Below are 25,411 nucleotides of genomic sequence, written 5' to 3'. Positions count from 1 at the left end.
ATGGTCATTGTCCTTTTAGGAGTATTTTAGCCCCATAAGAAGACCATCAGTACTGCTTAAATTGTGATATATTGTTGTATATGTTAATTGTTAAACAGTTGTATCTGTATATGAAAGAGTACATTGCAGTCCATAGACAATTTTTATAACTTACATGAGTATCACAAAGAACCTCTTTATCCATTTTTTCTTCTGATACTTCTTATTCCAAGTAAGAGTCATGGTGTTAATTAGTACAACTGAACAAAAATTTAATGTCTTTAATTAGTCTATCTGCATGCCTTTAAAAACCAGAAAAACTGTGAAAGAGTCAGTTTGCACTCATTTCATGCCAAGCACTGTTTCAACAATTTCTATAGTGTGGGATGCTCGGTGACGATTGTTTGTGTGCCAATGTAAAGAATGTCTCTGGAAGGCAGGCAACATAACCAAGGACCACAATCATCCCAGACACACTTTTTTTCTCCTGCCTTCTGTCAAGTGATATAGAACTGTAAAAGGCTCCAAACATTAAAATTATCAATGCCTGAAACTCACAGACACCTACACTTGATAGCATTCTGTGTGTTACATGTATTTTTTGTTATATTTATGTCCAATTTTGTTATGATAGTTCAGCTAAAGATGGTGGCTATTATTATTAAAATCCATTGTTATAGAGTATATTGCACATAATGGCAAATCTTGAATGCCTTTTACTGAAGTTACAAAGTTTTTTGTATACAGTATGTTTTTATTTTTTTTTGTTCTTGTTATTATTGTAGTAAAGACTTTTACATGCATACTTGCAGAATTTCTTTTTTATCAGGAGTTGTGAGAGTACACCTCAGTGCTTTCCCTTGTTTCCCATACAGTATGTTAAATGCGTAACTTATGTCAACATATGCTGTCATACAAAAGAGTGCATTTCATTTCTTGCTAGATAATTACCTGTTAAAAATGACCAAGTATAATTCATACTGTAATACATGCCACTGACTAGATTAATAATAAATAACTGGTCAGGGTCCTACCCCCATAACAACACCCATAAAGCATGGATGTTAAACATTTGCAGGGTACCTTTCATAATTCATTCCAAGAAGCTAAACAGCAAGTTTTTGGCTTATGGAAGAACTCATTTGTAAACACGAACAGAACATATAAACTTATTGTCATTTTTTTTTTTTTTTGCCGTTGGCTTTTTTAAATAGTCTGGGGTATAAGAGGAACAGAAGAAACACAATCTGTGCATGGAACTTACCTGAAGGACAGAATTAGAATATTTTGCTTTTGACCCTTCAGTACAAGGTGTGCTCCAACTGAAGTGCAGTGCCATTTATTTGTCCTCATTATACTGTGAGTCTTTAGAACTAGTTATATGTCTTCAACTACAAATGAAAGAGCTGCTAAAAATAAAGTTTTGACCTCCTAAATCGCCTCCCTGGGAGCAGTTATTGATACAGCTCTGCTGCTTTATTCTAAGGACCCTCTGCTTTTACAAAGACATGCCCAGAAGATAACAAAGAAGAGCCACAGCTGGTACTGTGCAATGACTCACACAAGGTCATCCTTTCTCACATGACTTCATTTCATATCCGAACATTATGAGAGCTCCTAATCCGCCCCCCCCCACCCCCCTGCACAACGGCCAAGGTAGCTTTATTTATTTATAAAAATATAGCTTGCCAAATAATTGAATTTTCATGAATAGAAATGCATTGCTTAAAAGAAATAACCTGATAAGTAAATGAAACTCTGAGAAATTCTTGGGATGACTAATACTGCAACCCACAACTAGTGTGGATACACCTGACACTTTAAAGAATTTCCGTTTTAAATTTTATGTCAAGTATAGTGGTAACCACTGTAAGTAATGCGCATGTTATGCACAATAAGATATTTTATGTATGTTTTCAAGAATCTCCAGATTTTTTCAAGCACAAAGTGTGTGGCGTCTCATTTCAACATCCTTGAAAGATTTCACTTTAAACCTAGGTGAAATCAAAGTGATTTCCAGTATCTGGCATTAAGACACAAAGATCTTTGAACCTGTGCGCCCTAGTTGTCTTTGTTTTTATGATGATACCTTATAAGGTTCAGCATTACTCCAACGATGAACAGCAGTTTAGATTCAACAGACTGCTCTATTGGATTGTAGCTACCTTTTTCAGAATGCAAAATAAGCACCCAAATCTTAACTTGTAGAGATTGGCTCATTAACTTTTAAATCAACAATAATCAATTACTGTCACTGCATGGCTGATGATCTAATTGAATAGGCTGTGGAAGAATTGATTACCGTTACACTTCAGCCTTTGCTTGGGCTGCACAAAGACCACCAAAACTTGAGACATTAGTGACAATTACAAGTCTTTTTGGCCCCGATTGATTTTCACTTCATCTCGTCTGGCTTGAATTTTAAGTTTTAACTGGAACATAATATCAAAATACCTTTTAAGAAGTAAAGCACTAAGCTTATTATACATATCTAGTTCTGTACTCAGACTTGTTGACGTTCATAAACACTTAACCCATGTATTGCTCACCACAACAGAAACAACACAAATAAATGGTTTACAAGAACTTTCCAATTTCCTTCTAGATCTCCGATAATCTAGTAATTAGATACATAAATTCAGACTGGAAAACACTGTGCAATGATCCCTAAGCTTGACACCGGACTTTATTCATGTGAATTGTGTCACCCATGTTTTTCAAACTGTGTCAAGTCCACTGGTGTTACTAATTGAGTACTCTGCATGTAGATAGTATGCACTTGCAGCCAATGTTGCATTTTCCCCGGCCTCATTTGGCGGATTCTGTACTGTGTTTCGAGGGTTGACAAAATGAACAAATAAAATGGTGTCTGGTGGTAGTACTCAACAGGAGTTTCTATAGTTGCTATAAATTGTGCCTGCTGCCAGTCATCTCTTACTGTCAATCTTCTTCTGTGAACATTCAGTTTTTGGTTTAGTATTCCAAACAGTTTCAGGCATTTTGATGTGTGCTTTTCCTTGCCATCAATATTTATTTGAACTACCCTACAATCCGTCTTCTTCACTTCTTCACTTATAATGTTACGATGGTATACTCTGTAGAGGGTAACAAAAATAATATTATTAAACCCACTTAATCTTGTTGAGGGACATGGAGAACATTTGGCAACACTGGGTGCAAGGCAGGAAGCAAACCTTAATCAGGCCTTGGTACTTTGCAAGGCAAATGTGCACACCCACACATACTCACTGGGGACAATTTAGAATCACCAACTCACCTAACTGACACACTACGTAAAACACTACTACCTCATCAGGTGGAGCAGTGGTTGGTACTGCTGCTGCTCAGATCCAGTGTCCTGGGTTCAGATCCCTCATCTGAATGATGTCTGTGTGAAATGTACATATTCTCCTTCTGTCTTCAGGGGTTTTCATCTGGATACTCAGATTTCCTTACACATCACCAAAGACAAGTTAATATGGTGGGCATACATGGGTGGGCCCTGTAATGGATTGGTGTCCTGCCCAGTGCTGGTTTAAATCTTGCTTCCATTGCTTCAGGGATAAGCTGTGACATCCTGCAACCCTGATGTAGCTTAAGATTTGTTGTTTGGCTAAAACTTTTGGTTTGATACTTTGATTAAATTTTAGAAATAAATAAAATAAGTTGTTTATTTAATTGATGAAGAGACATTTGTTTTTGAAAAGGTTGATAATCAAGAGACAATTATCATCATACAACTGCCCAATAAAACAGGATTAACATTTCCATGACATGGGGACTAGCACACCATTAGAGACTTACAAAGCCCAACTTTTTTTATAATAATTAATTTTCTTGCTGGTTATGGCACTCAAGAGTGGAAACATGTTGCAGGTTTGTCAGATATAAAAATAAGCATTTTTGTGTACAGTTGTGGCCAAACGTTTTGAGAATGGTACAAGTATTGGTTTTCACAAAGTTTGCTACTTCAGTGTTTTTAGATCTTTGTGTCAGATTTTTCTATGGTATACTGAAGTATAATTACAAGCATTTCATAAGTTTCAAAGGCTTTTATTGACAATTGCATTAAGTTTATCCAAAGAGTCAATATTTGCAGTGTTGGCCATTCTTTCTGAAGTCCTCTGCAATTCACCCTGGCATGCTGTCAATCAACTTCTGGGCCAAATCCTGACTGATGGCAGCCCATTCTTGCATAATCAATGCTTGGAGTTTGACAGACTTTATGGGTTTTTGTTTGTCCATCTGCCTCTTAGGGATTAATGACCAGTTCTCGATGGGTTTAAGGTCTGGGGAGTTTCCTGGCCATGGAACCAAAATTTCGATGTTTTGTTCCCAGAGTCACTTAGTTATCACTTTTGCCTTATGGCACGGTGCTCCATCATGCTGGAAAAGGCATTGTTCATCATCAAACAGTTCTTGGATTGTTGCGAGACGTTGCTCTCAGAGGATGTTTTGGTGCCATTCTGTATTCATGGATGTGTTCTTAGGCAGAGTTGTGAGTGAGCCCACTCCCTTGGCTGAGAAGCAACCCGACACATGAATGGTCTAAGGATGCTTTAGGACTGATGGTAGCGCTCACCTTTTCTTCTCCAGGCAATCTTTTTTTCTGAATGCCCCAAACAATCAGAAAGGGGTTTCATCAGAGAAAATGACTTTACCCCAGTCCTCAGCAGTCCAGTCCTAGTACCTTTTACAGAATCTGTCTGTCCCTGATGTTTTTCTTGGAGAGAAGTGGCTTCTTTGCTGCCCTTCTTGACACCAGGCCATCCTTCAAAAGTCTTCACCTCACTGTGTGTGCAGATGCACGCACACCTGCCTGCTGCCATTCCTGAGTAAGCTCTGCACTGGTGGTGCCCCGATTCTGCAGCTGAATGAACTTTAGGAGATGGTCCTGGTGCTTGCTGGACTTTCTTGAGTGCCCTGAAGCCGCCTTCACAACAATTGAACCTCTGTCCTTGAAGTTCTTGATGATCCAATAAATGGTCGATTTAGGTGCAATTTTACTAGCAGCAATATCCTTACCTGTGAAGCCCTTTTTGTGCAAAGCAATGATGGTCCTTTTGTGGCAGGGCTGAACAGCAGTGGAAATGTTTTTTTGGGGGGATTAAGTTCATTTTCATGGCAAAGAGGGACTTTGCAATTGCAGTTCATCTGATCATTCTTCATAACATTCTGGAGTATATGCAAATTACCATCATAAAAACTAAGGCAGCAAACTTTGTGAAATTGTCATTCTTAAAACTTTTAGCAATGACTGTACTCTGTCCCTTACAGTTGTCAGGTGAAGGACTAGCTCCTCAAGACGTCATGCATCAGTGACTTATACAGTACAGGTATGTCCCAACTACTGCAGAAGACTCTTCATATCAGTACTAATGAATACTGTACAGTAAGCTTATGCTACAATTGCAGACAGATATTAGGAGTATTTTAAAGATGGAAGGTCGAATAACTTAGATGTGGAGCTTTGCCAAATTCACGAATATTCCATTGTGTGTTGTTTTGAAAGGGTTGCATTCTGGTGCATTTTACATCTGAATGCCAATTCCGGTTTGATCTTCTACCCATCTTTGTCTGTATTTTTCTCCAGTGCACTGTTCCTTCCATCTCCCCCAAAGACATGTTTGCTTAGTGTTAAGGTGTGCCTGAGTGTGTCCTGTGATGAAATCGCACTTTAAAGAGGGTTGGTTTTTGCCTGAATTGTATTAGGTGGGTTTAACAAAGATATATTATTTTAAAAAAATGGTGATTTAAAAAATGCTTAAATGACCAAATGAAAGGGACTGTGTAGAGATGGCAAAAATACATCCAAATAAATTATTTTGTAGTGTTTTGAAACTTTAGAGTAAACTCAGTACTAAATAATGTTTGATGTAAACTGAATTCTGTCTGAGCATGATGGTACAGTGGTCTGTGGATTCTCTGCCAAGCTTAGATAAAATCCTCAGCGCTCACACAACAAACTAATACACTAATAGGCATTTAGAGTCTTAATCCTAAAGACTTTATTTTATAAATGCTACATTAGGATTAATGAAAGAGACAGCAGACTGAAATGAATGCAAAACAATAAAAAAAGCAGATGAGCCTTGTTTTAACACTGTGCCAGTTTTCAGTTCATTTTTAATTTCTTTATATTATATATATACTATGCATGTAAAAATAAGTAATACTAAATATAAAAAAAACATACTGTATAAATCTGAAAAACAAAGTTTTAAGTTTAATCAAGCAATGTTCTATAAATTCTAGTCACCGGTCCAAATTTAGTCTGATAACATATAGGATATTAAGTCATGTAACTCATCCCCCCCATCCATCTTCTAAACCCACCAACCCAGCTTGACCCTACCATAGTAAGCATAGGGTGCAAGGCAGGAAACATTCCCTGGACAGGGTGCCAATCCATCACTTGCTATTTGTAATATTAACAGAGTGGTGACTTAATTAACTACATCAAATCGGTAGTGGTTTGGTTCCCTTACTGCTTTAAGTATTCCTAGACAGTAAATCATTTGTTGATTCTGCAACACATGTATGCTAACCCATGTCTTCTCCATTACACAACTTGTAAATTTAACTAGTGGCAAATCACTACTCTGAATTTCTTGGCAAGTCTTATCCTATGGATACTGCACATAGTACTTACATTAAGATTAATCTACTTGTGTGAACATTCAGCTCTTGGTTTTATATTCCTAATTTTCTGTATAGTACTCCTAATATATTGTACCCTTCCTGGAACTCTTCCAGAATTACTATAGCTTTACAACATTTAGTTATTTTCTTCTGAAAACCCCACTTCTAGATGTATAATACTGAAATGAGAGGATACAAATAATTGTCAGTGATGTTCAGAGATCATCTATGGTTCACTTGCTGCATCCAGGAATCCAATATGTACTACAAAAGCATATTTGACAGCATTACAAAGCAACCAAAAGCCTGTATTGTTAACATTACACAGGATGCATGGCATATATTCTTTGCCATATCCTTATTCACTTATAACTGTGAGGCATCAGGAATGTAGAGTCATTGAACCAGGTGATGGTTTTGCAGTAGTTCAGTATCCATTATTGCTGTTTGTTGGTCTAGTGCAACCACATATTCCTGATTTTACTTACATGAATGGACGTGTTGGTATTGTCAGTAGCCATACGTCATTTACAATGTGATAAGAATAAGTTGTGTGTTCTGATATACTAGTTTTGACACTATTGTCTATTAATCTTCAAAGGTTTTACATATCTTCATTATCTAGTCTGATTCCATTCAGAAAAGCTCTGTTGACCCACTGTTAATACATCCATGACACTGTTGTGTGTGAGGACTCTATAAGCTGAATTCTTAAGACACTGGAGCCAGCTTGTCTATTGCCAAATACCAGGTCTCATTCAAACCCACTTACATCTTTAGTGTTGCCAGTTCTGTTTTTGAATTGAACACAGATGTGATGGCCTGCTGGGAGGTAACAAACCAGCTGCTTACTATAGTTACTTCCAGCAAAATGATACAACTCTTTATTTACACAGGAAATGTTGAACAATATGAAATCTAAATTTTCAAGCCTGCCATATTGAATGCAACAAAACGGTATATGAAAAAGTAGGCTCAAAAAATGTGTGTATTTTGTACAACGGAATCCTGACCATTTGGTAGATTTTTTTTTTGTTGTTGTTGTTGGTGGTATCTTTATGTGACAGTAAAAGAAGAGGAGAAAAACGTTTGTTTACTTCATAAAATTTATAGTACAATAAATATGTATAATATATATGCTTTTCTTTTTATGTTGATCTTTGAAAGCCCTCGATTAGTTTAATTATGTTTGTTATAAAGTACATTTTAGGGTTAACTTCATTTTAATATTCTTTAGATGTGCAATGTAACCTAGAGATGCTTAGATATTTAGCACACAGTGAAAGTAAAGCTGTTTTTCTCATAGTCATATAGTATACAGTGTGCAATCACTGAAGTCTGTAAATGCATCTTTATGACTCCAACTTTTGCTTTTTATCCTCACATCATTAAAATATGGATTGGGGATGACAATAATCATCTCCTAAAATGAAATCCTTTTCTTACACTTTCCTAGACAACCATATGCTGTTAGAGGTTAGACTGTGGTTAATATCAGTTTGCTTTTCAATCGATGATATTTTTTTTCTTTTGACTTTGTGTTTGCTCCTCGCCATGCTCTTCTTACCTCATGGAAAGCAAAGTGTTACTGTTTATTTTCACTTGTATTGTGGTTTTCAACTTCTCTTCTGACATCTTCCTGTTTCTGATGTTGCCCTGATCATCTGTATCAGCCCAATATCAGAATCACACAAACAATGGTCTGTTTTGTTTTATTTTTTATTTTTTACTTACTAGCTGGGCTATGTGGAACTGCCCAGGGTGGAATAGAGTGCAGGTGCGGTCAAAAAATAAATTCTAACTAAACCGAGCATCGGGGGACAACTTTGCATACCTTTGCCATTTCCCAAAAATGCCTCCTAGGAGAACTTCCCTAATTAAAGCACAGGTACAGTCACTAAATAACATTCCCCAATAGGAAGAACTTTGGAATGAAACATAGTCTATGGTCTTCGCCTATAAGTTAGGTTCAGTGGTGCATATGAAGCAAACACATACTGTAGTCAGCTTTACATATTAGAATTCTTATTTTTACCATTTTTCTCAGTAACATCATTTCACTTCAACTTTGAAAGATAACATTTTCTATATTTGTTTGTATGGGCACTGCAAACTTGCAAAATAAAGAAAATGACTTCAGTCTTTTTCAATACAATACTGAAGACAGTCTTCACAATACAATATTTTGATATTTTGATTGAGATTCTCTTTTTGTAGACAGCATTGAATTTTGCAATCTCTCTTTAAACTTGTTGAATGTTCTCTTAACTTTCACTGTTTCAACTTTTACTACATCTGATTTTTTTTCTGTAACATACCTAAAAATCTCTTGCCACTAAATTTGAAACCCAGTCCATGTGGACTTTTATGAAAGCTCCTTGCCATCATGACACTCATAGTATGTTTCCTGCACAGTAAATCCTGCTTCACTTCTTCTGAATAGAAAGCAGCTCTGGAGTGTTTCGTCAACGCAGCAAAAAGGGGCACCTGATTAGCAAGGCGGTAACTTAACCATGATGTACATGGTTAGGGAATAATATGACTGAAACTGGCATAAAGTAGAAAATCTTGCCGAGTTATATCAGCATGTCTAGGGTGACAATTAAAGTACCCTTTCCTAGTTTACTGTATCCCCTTAGCCTAGTAACAATTAACTATTCATAGAAATTATTCTCTCAGTACAGTTCCAAAACATGTTTATGACAAATGTAATAGTTGAGACGTAGTGGAAGAATTTTAAATTGTGAACGGTATTTTAAAGTTAATGTTTTTATGTCACCAATGTGTGGCTTGTGCAGAGCATTTTGGTTGGGCCTGTATGAGCAAAATGTTATATGCATATAAAAAAATTCTGAATGTACAGCAAGAAGGCAAAATATTTTAAAACACTGAGCATGCCTTTAGACTTAAAAATTACTGCTTTCAAAAATATGTTAGCATTATTTTAGATGAAAACTGAGCAGTTGCAGAAAATGAACTGTTATATATATGATTTCCATCTGGGTCCATTAGAATATGGCTTCTAAAGTTAAGGTCTTCCTCTAAATTCTGAAGTCCTTGTACAATAAACCTAAGAGTAAACTTACAAGCTTCATTTTAAAATTGCAACTTAGAATTTGTTTGTGTCCTCCTTCAAAGTAAACTCCCTAAAAGTATCAACAATATGCCTGCTACAGTCACTGGTATGTCTTAAAGCTTGTGTCCGTGTGTAGCTACAGTTCAAGAGCTAGAACATGGAAATGATGTGCTGCACGTCCAGTCTATAGTTGCTGCTGATTTTCAACTTGTGATGGCACGGCAGTTTTCGGCAATTGTTAATCTAAAGGAAACTTTTGATTTACATGATTTTCAGAAAGCATCTTATATTTCTAAAAACTTACCTGAAACACTTAATACTTTCCTAGCCCCAAAAGTCAATACAGCATGAATGATGAAATCTAGTACTAAAATCTGGGTGGGCATCTAAAAAAAATCTAACAGGGTCCATATTCCTTTAGACTAAAATTTAGATGTATTGTCCTAATTAATTTAAGTACTCAGCAGCAGGCACTAAAATTTTGCAATTGGAATCACCCATGAAAAAAACATGACAATACAAAAGAAAAGACCTGTCAGACTAGTTTTATTTGGTATGGAGTCTTTCTTCATTGTTGTTCTTATAGATAACCAAAAAGAGAATTTTATTAAGGCACGACAGCTTTTACTAATACGTGTTAGAATGATTTTCATCTGCTAGGCCTGATTGGCACTTCGTTGCCCTCGTATTTGGCTCGAAGTTCAATTCCTCTGGCTCTTCATTACAGCTTTTAGTGTGTTACTGGGTCTTGTAACAATCTTGCATTATGCAAAACAATCACAATAATCTGCACGTCATGTTAAGCTGTAGTCGTCTCCCTCTATTTATGGTTGTTTTTTTTTTTTCAAATTCTGACATGTGAAGCCTTCGTAATTTCAAGTGTCTAAGGACCATGTGTTTCTGTCAGCTGTGTACCCATTATTAGCCCTCTGGATCAGTCATGTCTGGATATTCTTGTTAGTCATGACTGAAAGTGACTGGCAACAGGTACTTCTGACAGTTGCACACGACTGAGTATTTGACAGGGTTTTTCTATAAGAGAGACATTTAGCTGCCATTGTAAAGGAACATTAGTTTGAGTAAAAAGGAAAAAAAAAGTGCATTTGAACCTTTGCTTTTTTTGCTTCTTTTTCCTCAGATTTCAAATTTTTGCATCATGAATAGACTTTGTGTGCTGCTGTGAATCACTTAATCTAAAAATTTTCAGGATTCTGGTAACTATATTATGTACTAGCTATGTGTGGTCTTGTGCTTACAGCCCTACTGGCTTTCATAAGAAGACACTGGTGATACCGTATCTGGGCCGTATCGCTGGTATATCACTCCTATTAAACTTTGTCTGGAGAAAATACCTCCAGATAGACGATGTTTTTAGTAAAAACTTCAAGCCTTGCCCTCTGTTGATAAGGAGTTTCATTTGCACATTGTTGATCCGCTGCATTTGCTTCGTTTCAACATTGTGTCTCTTCATCTGTGTCTTTAGTATGATGTCGTTGTTGCGCAGCGCCATTTGCTGCAGACAGGTGTTTCGTAGTGAAAAGTGAGGTGCATGCGAATGCCGAAAAAATGTAAAAGTGTATCCATGCACCATCTGGTGGCTGTGGTTGAACATGAGCAGAGCGGACTGCTCCATACACACACACGCATACATACACACAGGTCTTTCATTTATATATGTCTAATGTGAAATCACTTTGGACTGGGTTTTCTATATTATAGGAATTTAGGATTATTCTCTGTGGCTTGTGAAATCGCTCTTTGGCATTTACAGGTTCATTGAGGGAAAAAAAATTAGAGCATTTGGGTGACTTGGGGTGCTGTTCAGGTCATATTTATCCACTCCTCAATCCATTATTCTAACTAGCTTTATTCCTCACAATGTAAAGACTGATAATATGTAATTGACTTGTTTTCACCAGTTAACACACACAAAAAAGATAAAAGTTACTTAGGAGGAATTGTGCCTTTCCTGAGGTTCACTGAAGAAGATTATTCCTTCCTGTTTCTAAGGTGGAGTCAGCAATTATGTCCTTTGGTAATAGCTAATTGCGTGGATGGGAGAGTATAACAAAAGTTTTGTGTTACTAAATAGAACAGCATACCTAAAATCTGAGCATCTGGAGGCCAATCAAAAAACTATAGTTCTCTCTCATGTCCATTTTGCATCCTAATTACTCTTCTTTTGGAGTTGCTTAATTGTGGTAATGCATGGTGATGCTCAGACAAAATGGTTAATTTGAGTAAAATTTGTTAAATTCCCGTGTGCCTATGTAGTTATGCATGTAAATATATTCCTACACACGTTGACACACAGTCTTCATGCTTCTTGGATCACTGGAAATCTCAAAGGAGCCTTGATATTTTCATTACCTAAAAAATACACTCTATTCTGTGAAACATTTATTCCTTTCCCATCATAGCAGGGTAGCATTTTAACAAGTTAAATGTTAATCTGTGCTCTGTTTTTATTTTATATTTATATGTTTGGGTTTTTGTTTTGTAACAATCATTTTTTTTTCTTCAATGGCTGGTTAACCAGCTGCGTTGAAAGTCTAATTCTCAATGCATGTTTTATTGTCAAATTATATATAAACAGCAGTCTGTACCCCTGAAAATCTACCCCAAACTGAACTGAAAGAAGTTGGTTCTTTTTTAGAGGATTATATTTATTTAAGTCACACTGTTACATTAGGATACCCAACGTAACAGTAGAACTCTCTTATTTGTGGGCACATCTGAGAAATGCATCACTGAGGCATCCTGGGTTTTCTGTAGCAGCAATATAACCAATCAGTAGGTAATAGGACAAAATTTAATGGTATCCAGCACCATTCTTCTAAAAGACCATTAAAATTTTCATCTGAAATTTGCAACAGTAATGCTATACTTGAAACTAATATTGGAATTGCAAAATGAAAAGGACACCCAAAGTTTATTATCCAATGGGAGGACACTGTATGATTTTAATTTTGCTAAGCTGAAAGGGACAGAGGTTTTGCATTTTCTTTTAGGATATGTATATAATGTCATCCAAAACCAATGAGGAAGGGTTCCCAATGCTTCAAATAAGTATACAGATTCCTGAAGCAGCCCATCTACACGCCTACAAAAAAAATCCTTATGAAAAACAATATACAATTTGCAGCCCTCAACACTCAATACATATATGAGTATTACTCTTTAAGGAAATGTATTACACATACTTCATATGTATAACATAATAGGTTTCCTGGTGGAAAAGGGGATTACAAATAGCAGAAAGGGAGCACAAGACAGGGATAGCAACACACAGGGTTGTGTAAAAGAGCGAAATGCATAGCCCTACTTTTAAAAATTGTCTCATGTTTCCATTTTAAAGATTAGGTCCCAGTGGACTCACCAAGTTGAAGTTTTTTCCTTCAGCCTGTTAGGTGGGATTACATGGTTTACAGAGTGTAAGGGGCAGATCTGTGTTGTCTTTTTAGCTAAGATGGCCCAGAGGCTGCCGAAGCAGCTCAGAATCTTAAGGAATGAAGAATACCTGTAGTGCAGGGACTGCCAAAAAACACTATGGCTTTATGGTCCTGAGACCTTATGCAACTGTACTCTGCTCCTCACTATCCTTCCAGGGCTAGCAGAATGTGATCAAAGGAAGGGGTTTAAAGCCTCTCTGGCTCGAGTTAGGAGGTAACTTGGGAAGAGTGTATGAGAGAGAGAGACAAACAGAGAGAGACATGGGGCTGAGGGTGCGGATTTGTAGTACAGGAAAGGTAAGGAAGTGATTGAGCCACATAACATCAGTGGACACAAATCTCACTGAATAAACCCAGTCATTTCAGTGGTTAATAGTAGCTATCAAAACACAATCTGAAGAGGCATTGGCTTTCATTAATGACCCAATAATAATCTACAGTATGCTTGCCAGTTTTTGGCTACTGTATCATGCAATATACAGTCACATGTAGACTGATGTTTACTTCCTGGGTGCTCCCTGCACGGACATTTGATGTTGTTCCCATGTCTGTGAGGGTTTCTCCAGGGTGCTCAGGTTTCTTTCTACAGTCCAAAGTCACATACAGGTTAGGTGACTTGATGTTGCTAGATCTGAACCTGACGTTTATACTGTATGTGTGTGTGCGTGCATGTGTGCGTGCGTGTGTGTGTGTGTGTGTGTGTACGTTCACCCTACAATGGACTGGCACCCTGTCCAGGTGGTGTTCTTGCCTTGTGCCCTGTGATTACTGGGATAGGCTTCAGTTGCCCTGCAACCCTGCCTTGGATAAACAGGTTAGGACAATGGAAGGATGGATATTTTCTTTTAGTCCATCCATCCATCCATTATCCAACCCACTATATCCTAACTACAGGGTCATGGGGTTTTCTTTGAACTATTGAAAAAAAAAAAAAAGTAACACTAGAATTACCAAAGCCTACGAAAAAACTCGTAAACCCGGCCCACCTTAAATCTGTTTGCACCTCTCCATCAGCCTCTTTTGTTTTGTACATGTGCCGATAAGCCCTAGCAGTAAGCAGCCTGCTATCCCATCCTCCTACTTTGGTTTTGGCTTATCGACACATTTACAACACAAAAGACGATGATGGAAAGGTGCGAGCGGATTTAAGGTGGGCCGGATTTATGAGTTTTTTCGTAGGCTTTGGTAATTCTAGTGTTAAATTGTACGGTAAAGACAAGCAAAATGACACTTTTTATACAATATGCAAGCTTTCGAGGCAACTCAGGCCCCTTGTATTCATCTTGCCTGAAGAAGGGGCCTGACTTGTCTCAAAAGCTTGCATATTGTAATCTTTTTAGTTAGCCAATAAAAGGTGTCATTTTGCTTCACTTTTTACTACATTTATAATGGCTAACACGGTACAACACCCTAGTACTATAATAAAGACAAGAAGGAAACACCATCAATATCATACATGCTGAGCAAATAGCGAATAGAAGTGACAGGGCAGTGGCTGCATCATTGCTAAGGACTGTTATAATAAATAAAGATGTTTAGGTAGGAGTAATAAAAAAAAATTACAAGCATTACACAACAAATATTTCAATAGTAATTTAAATGTAAAGTGACATTTCAATTAAATTTAGATGTCTTGACCTGAATACAGTAGAATGTATTAATTTGTAACAGAAATATACAAGTACAGTATAACAACTAATTACACTGTATGAGAGCATTAGAGGCAGTAGTGCAACAATTATTTTTTCAGGAAAAGGGAAGAAAGCGTGATGACATTTGCAAAAGCATGATCGTTTTTAAAATGACTGAAGTGCCGCTTTTAAAGATGTCAGGTATAAAGCAGGCACTTTTTTGTTTTGAGCTGGTCAGTCACCTCAAATCAGCGTGATCCACAAAAAATGCAGCATTTCAAATGTAACAGGTCATGGATGATGTTTCAAGAATTTGTCTTGAAGAAGTGCAAAGAAGACACGCAGTGTTTTATTTAGTGACTTTCACAGAGACGTACAGTGGCATGGGCTTTGTTGTCTAACATCTGAGAGAGAGTAAGATTTGGCCTGAGGTATTTCATCAAGTAAAGAAAAAGGCTCGTATGAGGGGAGGCAGGCTAATCCTTGTGCTGCTGCAAAAGTTTCCTTTTGCTTTAATGGAAGCATACATTAACTAGACAGGATGCAAAACTATTTTTTTTTTCTTTTTTCTCTCTCTGCACATTGACACCCACATTGTATAGTATGGTAAAAAGGCATTAATATTTTAGCCCAGATGCATGGTGTATATTTTAGACCTACTGAATGGGACCATGTTGCTTCTTCATAAATGTACCTTCTAGAGGAGAGAGAATTAAAAGTTTTGGGTTGACAAAATTTATTGTTGGCATTAAAAAATATGTTGAAGTTTAGAAAGGGGTGGCAGAATGGAAGAGTGGTTAGGGCTCTTGCCTCAAAGATCAAAAATCCTGAGTTCAGATGTTGGCCCAATCACTAGCTTAATAGAATATGCATGTTCTCTCTGTGTCCGTGTGAGTTTTAGATCAAGTACTGCAGTTTTCCTCCAATATCCTGAAAATGTGCATTTTAGATTAAATGGTGGCCCTAAAGCAGGTTCAAATACAGTAAGCTGGTCCCTGGCTTGTGCCTGATGCTGTATGGCCCATATACAGTAGTTATGAATTACATTAAGCAAATTCAATAATGGATGGATAAACTGTGTAAATGGCCAACTTTCTCATAAGACAAAATTCAGAGTCTGTTTACTGTAATGTGTGTCTTTATTGAAAAGAAGTCTTCCATAATGCAAACAATGCGTCAGACATCTAGATTCTAAAATCTGATGGGTAGATAGACATTGGGTTAATTGAATGCTGCAAAGCTGTGGGGGCAACAGCTTTTGAAAACAAAATCCTCTTAAAGTACTATAACTTAGTTATCTCACTGTCTTTGCTTTTATTGTTTTCAAAAGCAGAAGGCACACTTGCCACAAAAAAAGGGGGGAAATCACAAATCCTGCAAGCTCCATTTGAACGTACTCAGCTACAGTATATGTGATAGCAGAAGGAAAATACAAGCTTCAAAGGTCAATGCTTACAGTGAACTTCACAGTAAAATTTGCTTTATTTTGTTTTCAATGGTACATTGGTCAGATTTTTTTTTTTTTTTTTGTAGCATGCTTTTTAAATCCTCAGTGGAGAAAAAAATGATCATGTGACAGCCTTCAGCCTTCAGTAGTGGTGGAAAAGATCGTGGCACCGTCATTAATTAAAGATCTTGAAATGTTATATTGTCCAAAAGCTGTCAACTCTCACCTTAATGAGCACTGAGTAGTTAAAATAAGAAACAATGGTGACATTTTGTTCTTGTATTCTCTGTACTTTCATAAAGGGTTTTGAAAAAAAGAAAAAAAAAAAAAAACTAACCTTCCCAATGTGACATTCAGTACTGGTATTTGATAACAGCTTTAGACCTTTTTGGCTCAGTTTTCTGCTCTCTTCTTGTACAAGACTCCCTGCTAGAAAATGTCAGCGACATAGGCAAGCAGCTCAAAAGCAATATTTTTTATAGGTCCTGATTCCATTTTATCATTAGAAAGGAAGCCTTCAGAAAGAACTTTTAAAGTACGTTCATTTGAGTATTCCAGTGCTTAGTCATTGAATTATTCAAGTAAGGACCTTTGACATATGTGCCGTTTTTCACAGACTGTTTTTTGTTTCTACGAATATGCCAAGATTCCTTTTTTATTTTGACTATGAAACGGAAAAATGTTTTATTTCTTAAATTATAAATTGATAAACAAATCACATAATTTTAGTTGATATAATAAACAAAACAAAAAACGCAACAAATGAAACTCATACTCTACACCATAGGTGTCGAACTCCAGGCCTGGAGGGCCACAGTGGCTGCAGGTTTTCATTCTAATCATCTTCTTCATTAGTGACCAGTTTTTGCTGCTAATTAACTTCTTTTGCTTTAATTTTAATTAACTTGACTCAGGCCCATTAGTTGTCTCTTTTTTAATTAGCAGCCAAACAATAATGAGACACAAAATGAGCCGCCACATGACCAGCTCACCTGTACCCGTCACACAATATCTGAAAATAAAGAAAAGTGAAGGTCTCGGTAAGATTGATCTCTCGGGTCACCAAAACATTTTGATGAACTGAAATTCAACAGTTTTGGAAATGTCGGTTGTGGCAGAATGAGAGCAGCAACAGGCCACAAAATTAAATAATGGGTTTAATTAACAGCAAGAATCAGCTTCTCATTAATAGATTGGTTGGAGTGAAATTGGTTGGAGTTTGAAATCCCAGTTTAGCTGCTCATCAGTTGGCTCGTTTTAACGTCTCATTTCTGTTTGGCTGCCATTTCATGATGAAACAAATCAGTTCAGAGGACTGAATCCTTAAAAACAGGGCTATTAAAATGAAGGGAAAAGGAATTAATTAGCATTGAAAACTGGTCACTGATTAGGAAAAGGGTCAGAATGAAAACCTGCAGCCACTGCGGCCGTCCAGGCCTGGAGTTTGACACCTCTGCTCTACACAACTATACATCCATATATATTATAAAAGTAATAATATCTGTATGAAGAGAATCAGTGGTTTCATACTTTTAGTATTTACAGTGTAAATAATGAATACAAAATGTCATAATGTATACAGTGTAACAATCATTTATAAACTGAGTTCTTGTAATTAAACAGTTTTTGCTTAGGTGCTAAGTGCTGTCAACTGAAGCTTTTTAGTTTATTAATTTTTTTTATCACAGTGATTGACAACTGTTTTGTATGTTGCTTCCTGAAATACATGAATGTTCATAAATTTAAGGAATTATTTTAATTTTTTTTTATTTAATGAGAATTTAAGGCACATCATCTAATATATATATATATATAAGGTGGTGTATTTAATTAAATATATTAACATTTGCAGCATTTTGTTTTGCATTTAAATACACTCTCATTGAATGTGGCTTGGTTCAGATTATAAATGACTTCTGAATAGTGGACAGACTTATTGATACAAACTATTTTGACAAAACCAAAGCCTTTCCATTTTCTAAAGTTACTTATTCCAGTCACCATTTGCAGACAGAATTTCATGGTCACCCTTCGCACAAGGCAGTCCTTTGCAGGTACGGTTAGGCACAAACTCACATTCAATTCAATTCTGCTGATTTTTGCATAACCTTTTTCGCTGACTGCAGGCTAAGACCACTGTTAAAAGTTCACAGATAAAAATGACATCAAATGTAATCAAATGACAGGCTGACGTCCCTTTCAAGTATGCTTCTAGAACAGACTTTGGCGCCTGGGCCTTTAAAATTGAATTAAGCAGGCTTTGCTAAGCAATACCTGTGGTTGTAAAATATTTTGAATGTTGAATTTTGTTGTATTAACTAACATATCAAATTATTATTGTACATTTTTACCACTGAGCCCACTAATTCCATATGATTCTAGTATATACCGTATGGAGCACCTTATATAGTCCAAAACTGAGTAGCTTTCACCAAATATACGTATTTGCATCAGTGCCGGTACTACATTATTTTGCGCCCTAGGCCAGCATTTCTCAACCTTTAAGTATTTGCGACCTGAGTTTTCGTAACAGTTTTAATCGTGCCCCCCTAACGTTTTTTGAAACCCTAATAAAATTTATTCCTATATTTTTTGCTGCTGATACACCGCTACAAGTTTAAAATTTTCCTATGAATAATGAAATTACGCCACATATGGCAACATTCGCACCCCCCTTTTTTGTTACTTACCCTAGGGGGGCGCACCCCACAGTTTGAGAACTGCTGCCCTAGGCCAAGCTTATTAGTGTGCTAACCAACTGTTCAGTAGCTAACCGTTGTGGCTGGGTTCCCCCACAACCCCCTTATGATCTGCACCCTAGACAAATGCCTAATTGGCCTTAATGGTGGCGCCGACCTTGATGTGTATATGTGTCTGTATACATAAAAACAGAGCCAAAAGAATATGTTGTACTGTATAACACAGAATTGTGATAAGAAACTGCAACTTCAAAGGCTGAGCAGGCTAAGTTGTCTGGTTTTTACATTTCCTTCCTGGGCTGACAAGCATGAACAAGATCACAAATTTGAGTCCAGGAGAGAGCATAATCATGGAACTATGGAATGGTTGAAGAGTTGGACTATAAACTGTACCCTTGAAGGTTCAAATCTCATTATGGGTGCTCCATGTGGAGTGCAACAGAGCAGCTGACTTAGCCTGCCTTAGCTCAGATTTTGTAAAATAAGAACTTTGAAGCAAATCACACTGTTTAAAAGTAGGGTATAGTAATACATTCAACACATACTGTACATACTAAATATTCTTATATTCATAGATAAGTGAGATGTTTTCATGTACTGGATTGACAAGTAGATTAGGTTTGTTTTTTTTGCAATAAGACTATACTAACAGCCTTGTTGCTTTAATATCAGAATTTGAAAAACTTGCCATATGTTTATTGTGTTCTGTACAACAGAATTTTCATTCAACCATTTGCTTCTGAGTTCATTCATTATTGCAATAATAAAAAAAAATACATCCTTGAACATTTTCACACCATAGTTACGTTTCACTCTACAACAGACGTCTGTTATAAATGTTTCTTGGCTTCACCACTGTACCTAGACATTTCTGTAACAGCAGCTTAATGATAAAAGATAATCTTGACAGAAGGCAGAGATGCTGGAGTTGCCCAATATTAAACTCGTCCATCCTTCAATTGATGCACTTACGGAAGTAATGTACCTGCAACTTGCTTTATATAGAGTGTGTCCATGCTGTGTAATGTGAGTAGGAGGCAGTATGTGCTCAGGAAGAGTAATCTGTCTCAATGGAGTAGTCAGAGTTGTTTTACAGAAGTATGGAGACAGAAGGCAAATGAAGTTCTGGAACATTTAGTGCAGCATTTTTGGAGGTTATAAAGACATTTTGAAAAACTCTGTGTTTGTGAAGCATTCTTTTTAGATACAGTTAGTGATCATAATGTGTTATTTGCAGCTGCTTCACATCTGGCAGATGAGATGGCACCCTTTGGAAGATATTTCCATCAGATGGCATTTTTCTTCGATTAAATGCTGTTAGGCTTTTTGGAAGCTATACCCAAAGCAGACCTATTGTTAATGAGCTGCATTCAGTCTGATTATGGTCTATGTAATTTTATTCAGCAATTTTAACATTTCACCACCTGGTGGCAGTGCTCTTCAAATACTTTGTATTAAGCAGTTACGCAAGTTTGAAGCACTGCCACTTCAACTTTGAACTATTCATAATCATACAATATATAGTCGGCTTATATGAAAATGTTGATCTATTATAGATCTGAGTATCTGTATATACCTTTATCTCTAAATTCTGAACAGGAGAAAAAGCATTTGAAATGTAATGCATTCCTTTTGAACTGAAATATACTGGGTTCCCATTCACCAAAAATTACTTTATAACAAAAACATAAAGTGATATTGGGGATATATTATTCTAATTGACCAAAAGATAAAATGTGTATATTCCTGGGAAACTATAAGAAAAATATCATTAATGGCATATGCAGTATTTTGACTGTTGAGCGTTGTTCACTGTTTTACTTTTCAATAATACTGTGGCCAGTTTTCATCCAAAAGTGTAACATGCCCGGAGTTTAAATGAAGGCAAAGGGAACAAAGTGAAACTAACTTGAATACAAAGCAATTGCATGATGTCTGCATCATATGTTGCTTTTTTATGTTTGTGTCGTCTTTTATGTTGTTTCTTTGTTGTCTTCACCATAACTCACTATTTACGCATGCTCAGCCTTGATTATGTCTGCTGTACCTTGGTTCCTTTAAAGTCTACATTATATGTATGAGTTTGGCTGTCTCATGACGCATACCCCTGGAATGTACCCAGAAGGCCTTGCATGCATTTGAAAACTTCTCTTTAATAGAAAGAGTTCCTCTACTATTTGACAAGAATTTTATCCTTATTGGTTTCTGGTTCATTTGCAATGTTTTTATGCATTATCTTTGACTGGTCTTCCAGAGCCCCCTCACCTTCCTCATCCCTTCACTGACACTTGCTTTTTTTTTTTCTCCCTCCCTCGTTTTTAATCTAGAACCTAAATTTTCTAATAGAAAAGGCACCAATTTAATGAGCTGCTTTTAATATTTACATTTGCATTTCTATATTTTAAAAATTGCATTTCCTTTACAAAAAACCCCCCCAAAAAACGTTATTTTGACAAAATAGTGCTCCCAAGGTTCAATTTATAAGACTATGGCTTCTGAGTGCAAATCAGTGAAATGGGTGTGCTTCCTTTTTATTGAGAATAAACTGTGATTGTCCTAAAATCAATTACATTTGATAGCCTCTTAGTAATGATAAAGCTTTGTTTATATAGTTGACTGCTGGTTTTGATTTTTTTTTTTTTTTTTTTTGCATTAATGTATAGTATTGATAGGAGCCAGGTTATGCTATTGAAATGGCATCCTTACTCATATTAAAGAACTGCAAAGACATTGTACTGTACATGGGTGAGAGAGACTTTTCAGAATGTCCCTCACAAAACAGTATTTTTAAAAGCATCATCACATGGTGGGTTTGCTTTACTAATGAATATTTTTTCCGCCTTCCTTAATCGTGTTTACTTAAATGAAAAATAGTTTTTTTTTTTATATTATTTGCTAAAGTAAAAAAGAAAAACAGAAAATGTAGCTGTTGCTTACATGATTCCGTATATTTTTTTCTTAAATTTTGTGACTATCATCTTAAGTGAAAAAAAAGCTATTGTTATCTTAGTGTTTTTTTACAGTCTTGTATGTTCTTGAATTCTCTGTTTTCCTCCATTTTCTTCGTTCTTAATCCTAGGTCCCCTTACAAAGAAACAGAATGATGATTTAGGTGATAATGACGGTGCTGAAGATGAAGGTATTTTTTTGATGCCAAACTGATTTGCATGACAAGGAACCCTGAAATAATTTTTCCTTTTTTATTTTTACAATTTCTTGTCCTTTTCTTGAAAGTGAAGATTTTTTTTCTTCCTAAATTTTGATGGATGTGTTTTGTCCTTTTTGCTTGAGTGTAACCTATATCTTTCTTTCTTTCTTTTTTTTTTTTTTTTTTTTTTTTTTTTTTAGTATGTTTTATTGTTACCCGTCATATAAAATATGTTATTGTATCTCTTTTGGTAACGTTTTTGCCTGAATATTGATTTTTATTTTTTACACATTGCATCCCACCTAAAATTTCTTAATTTTAAAAATTAACATTAACTATTTGAATATAACCTAATTTTAACACCTTTTTGCATGATTTTTTTAATCCCCTAAACTGTTTTTGTTCTTGTCTTTTTATCTCAAATCAGTACCAAGACATTTTATTAGCTGTTATATTTACCCTTCTATTAGCTCTAATTTTCAATTAAATGCTTACGAATCCTTTCCCTAAACAGTAGTTAATGTTTTCATGTATTTGTAAAGGGAAAAACACATTCTATTCAGGTTTTAGATAATGTTTCTTATTTGGGGGCTGCATTTGATAGACTGCTGTCTAATTGTAAAAAAAAAATTGTTCATTGGTAATATTGGAATTGGATACAGAGCACTGATACCCAGCTAGACTTAACTTTATTATTTTTTTTATACATTTTTGATTTCTGTTTACTTTGCTGTGGTGTTAAATAATTAAAATCAACACATATAAAATTATTCTGAATCTTACCCACCCTCCATCACATGAAGTAAGGAAAAAAAAATGAAGGCTAAAAAAAATGGACAGATTGATTTCATCACTCCTGGCAATATATAATATTCCACTATGTCAAGTCAATAAATGCTAAATATTAGCACTCAATAAATACCAAAGTATATCTTAATATAGTCCAACAAAAAGTGATTCCACAATTGGAAAATACAATGTCAGTTTTCTCGTAGCAGACTGAAAAAATGTGTACCTCTCATACCTTAGCCATATTAGCCCTAAATCATTATCTAACTTCAGGTGTCTTGTCATATTCTTTGCTGGCTTATGATCACTTGCAATTGTAACTTAGTAAACAGGAGAAATTTTGACAGCAAGAGAAGAACAATCAGACCATTGTTATTATTATGATTATTAAATTATTATATTTTCTATTTCTTTATTCAATACCTTGATCAAGCATTCACTGTCTTTGCTGGAGAAAGTACAATGGCATACCTACAAAAGAGAGTATGACAAAAGTGCATAGTGTGGAAAGCATACCCCCGGCCACAGACAGACAGACACCAGAATGTCCAAAACACACTTCTTTTATTTCTTTCAGCACCACAATGCCTTCCTCCAACACTCTTTCTTCTCTTTCTCTTTCTCACCGCCTCTCCCCTCCTCACAAGCTTCGTCTCCTTCCTCCCAACTCTGGCTCCTCTTTTGGAGGGAGGCGGTCCCTTATATACCGATTCGGATGAGCTCCAGGTGCTCCCCTTGATGACACTTCCTGGTGTGGCGGAAGAGTCCAGAGAGTCCCTGGAAGCACTCCGGGTGCCCCTGGGAATTCTTCCGGCAGCACTTCCTGGTGTGGCGGAAGTGCTGCCATCTGGGACTTCACGACTGTCTAGGCGCCCCCTGGTGGTGACCACGTTCTCCGGTAGGGATGAATGTCCCAACTCTGGTCCAGTGGCCCATAAGCAGACCCAGGCGGCTGCCCCCTTGTGGCCCAGGGGAAGTATTGTCCATCACGGGGACCATCCAGGCATCCCGGCTGGGTAGGGCCCTCATCCATCTGGGACAATAGTGACAAATGCACTTAATAATGTTTAAACAGTTAAGTTTTACAATGGGCAGTTTATTTTACCTTAACATTTAAGTTAAGGTAAGCCCACAGGGTAACATTGTCTCCATTACAAATACTGTATACTACACATATACATTTCATTTGAATTATGATATATAAGCATCTTCTGATTTGTGATTTTACCACTAAAAAGACAAATAATAGAAATGGAAGAAAAGAAACTATGGCAAAAGAAAACATAGCAGGATGAGAAATCAGTTAGTCAGCCAGTCATTTTCCAACCCACTATATCCTAACACAGGGTTACGGGGGTCTGCTGGAACCAATCCCAGCTAGCACAGGGCGCAAGGTATGAACAAATCCCGGGCAGGGCACCAGCCCACCATAGGACACAAACACACCCACACACCAAGCACACACTAGGAACAGTTTAGGATTGCCAATGCACCTAAACTACATGTCTTTGGACTGTGGGAGGAAATCGGAGCACCCAGAGGAAACAAACACAGACACGGGGAGAACATCCAAAATCCATGCAGGGAGGACCTTGGAAGCGAACTCAGGTCTCCTAACTGCGAGGAAGCAGCGCTAACACTGCATCACCGTGCTGCCCAGGATGAGAAATATTATGCCCAAATGGAGAAAAAATGTAAAACCAGGTGAATAAAATGGTAGCAATGCTGTACATGGTATAGCGTAATGCTTATAAGCAGTCCCTCACAAAGCAGCAACTATCATATTGTTGATATTAACGTTTGTAGACAACAGTTCAGCTGCATGTGTCTTGATTTCGATGCTCCTAGTGTGGTTGGAGTAGCTGTCTATAAGCTTTTCGACAGACACAGACCTTAACATTTTAATGTGCAGGCAAACCTTTTCATTGATTTGATTAGTGTCAACTAAATGAAATCCCTGCTTTTTTCGTAATGGTGAATTGCCCAAAATGGAGAAAATAAACCACTAGCTGCATCAGTAGGAAGACAGTTTTCCAGGTACTCTGGCAAAAAGAAATTATAAACACCTGGCAGAAGAAGTGAAGTACAGTCATGTGAAAAAATAGGTATATCCTAAGGAAATGGACGATTTTATTACTATTATAAGTCAAACATTAGATTTTCATTCAAACAGTGCATACAGATAAACATGATATGCATGAATAAAAACACAAGGAAACGTTGTCTTTTCAATCATTTATTTGACAAAAATCTCAATTGATGTAATGCTCTGCTGGGGAAAAAGTAAGTACATTTTAGACTGCAGAAGCTGGTATTACCACTTCTTGCAGACAACTTGCAAAACTGCCCACCAGTCTCTGACATCAACTTTCATGCAAAAATCCTTCAGTTGCAAGATATTTTGGGGTTTTCTTGATTGTATTGTCCCCTTTTTTTAATTTATCTGTTCCAGATGGCCTACTCTTTCATTATATGTTCAATGGCAAACTGTATTCTTCCTCTAATGTTCCTTTTTGGACAGCAAAGCCCTCCTTGTGTTCAGGTCAGA

The 25,411-nt window shown here is 36.6% G+C and overlaps 1 protein-coding gene across 1 annotated transcript in view; it reads left to right on the top strand.

The window, feature by feature from the left end:
* Positions 1-25,411, top strand: part of nlgn1 (neuroligin 1) — a 709,352-nt gene that overhangs the window by 224,728 nt on the left and 459,213 nt on the right. The window contains 1 exon segment of the mRNA XM_028794590.2: positions 22,006-22,065. Within this exon segment, the coding sequence (XP_028650423.1) occupies positions 22,006-22,065 (60 nt within the window).

This window comes from Erpetoichthys calabaricus, chromosome 2 (assembly GCF_900747795.2).
Source record: "Erpetoichthys calabaricus chromosome 2, fErpCal1.3, whole genome shotgun sequence".
NCBI lineage: Eukaryota > Metazoa > Chordata > Cladistia > Polypteriformes > Polypteridae > Erpetoichthys > Erpetoichthys calabaricus.
This window is presented reverse-complemented; position numbering and strand designations above follow the sequence as displayed.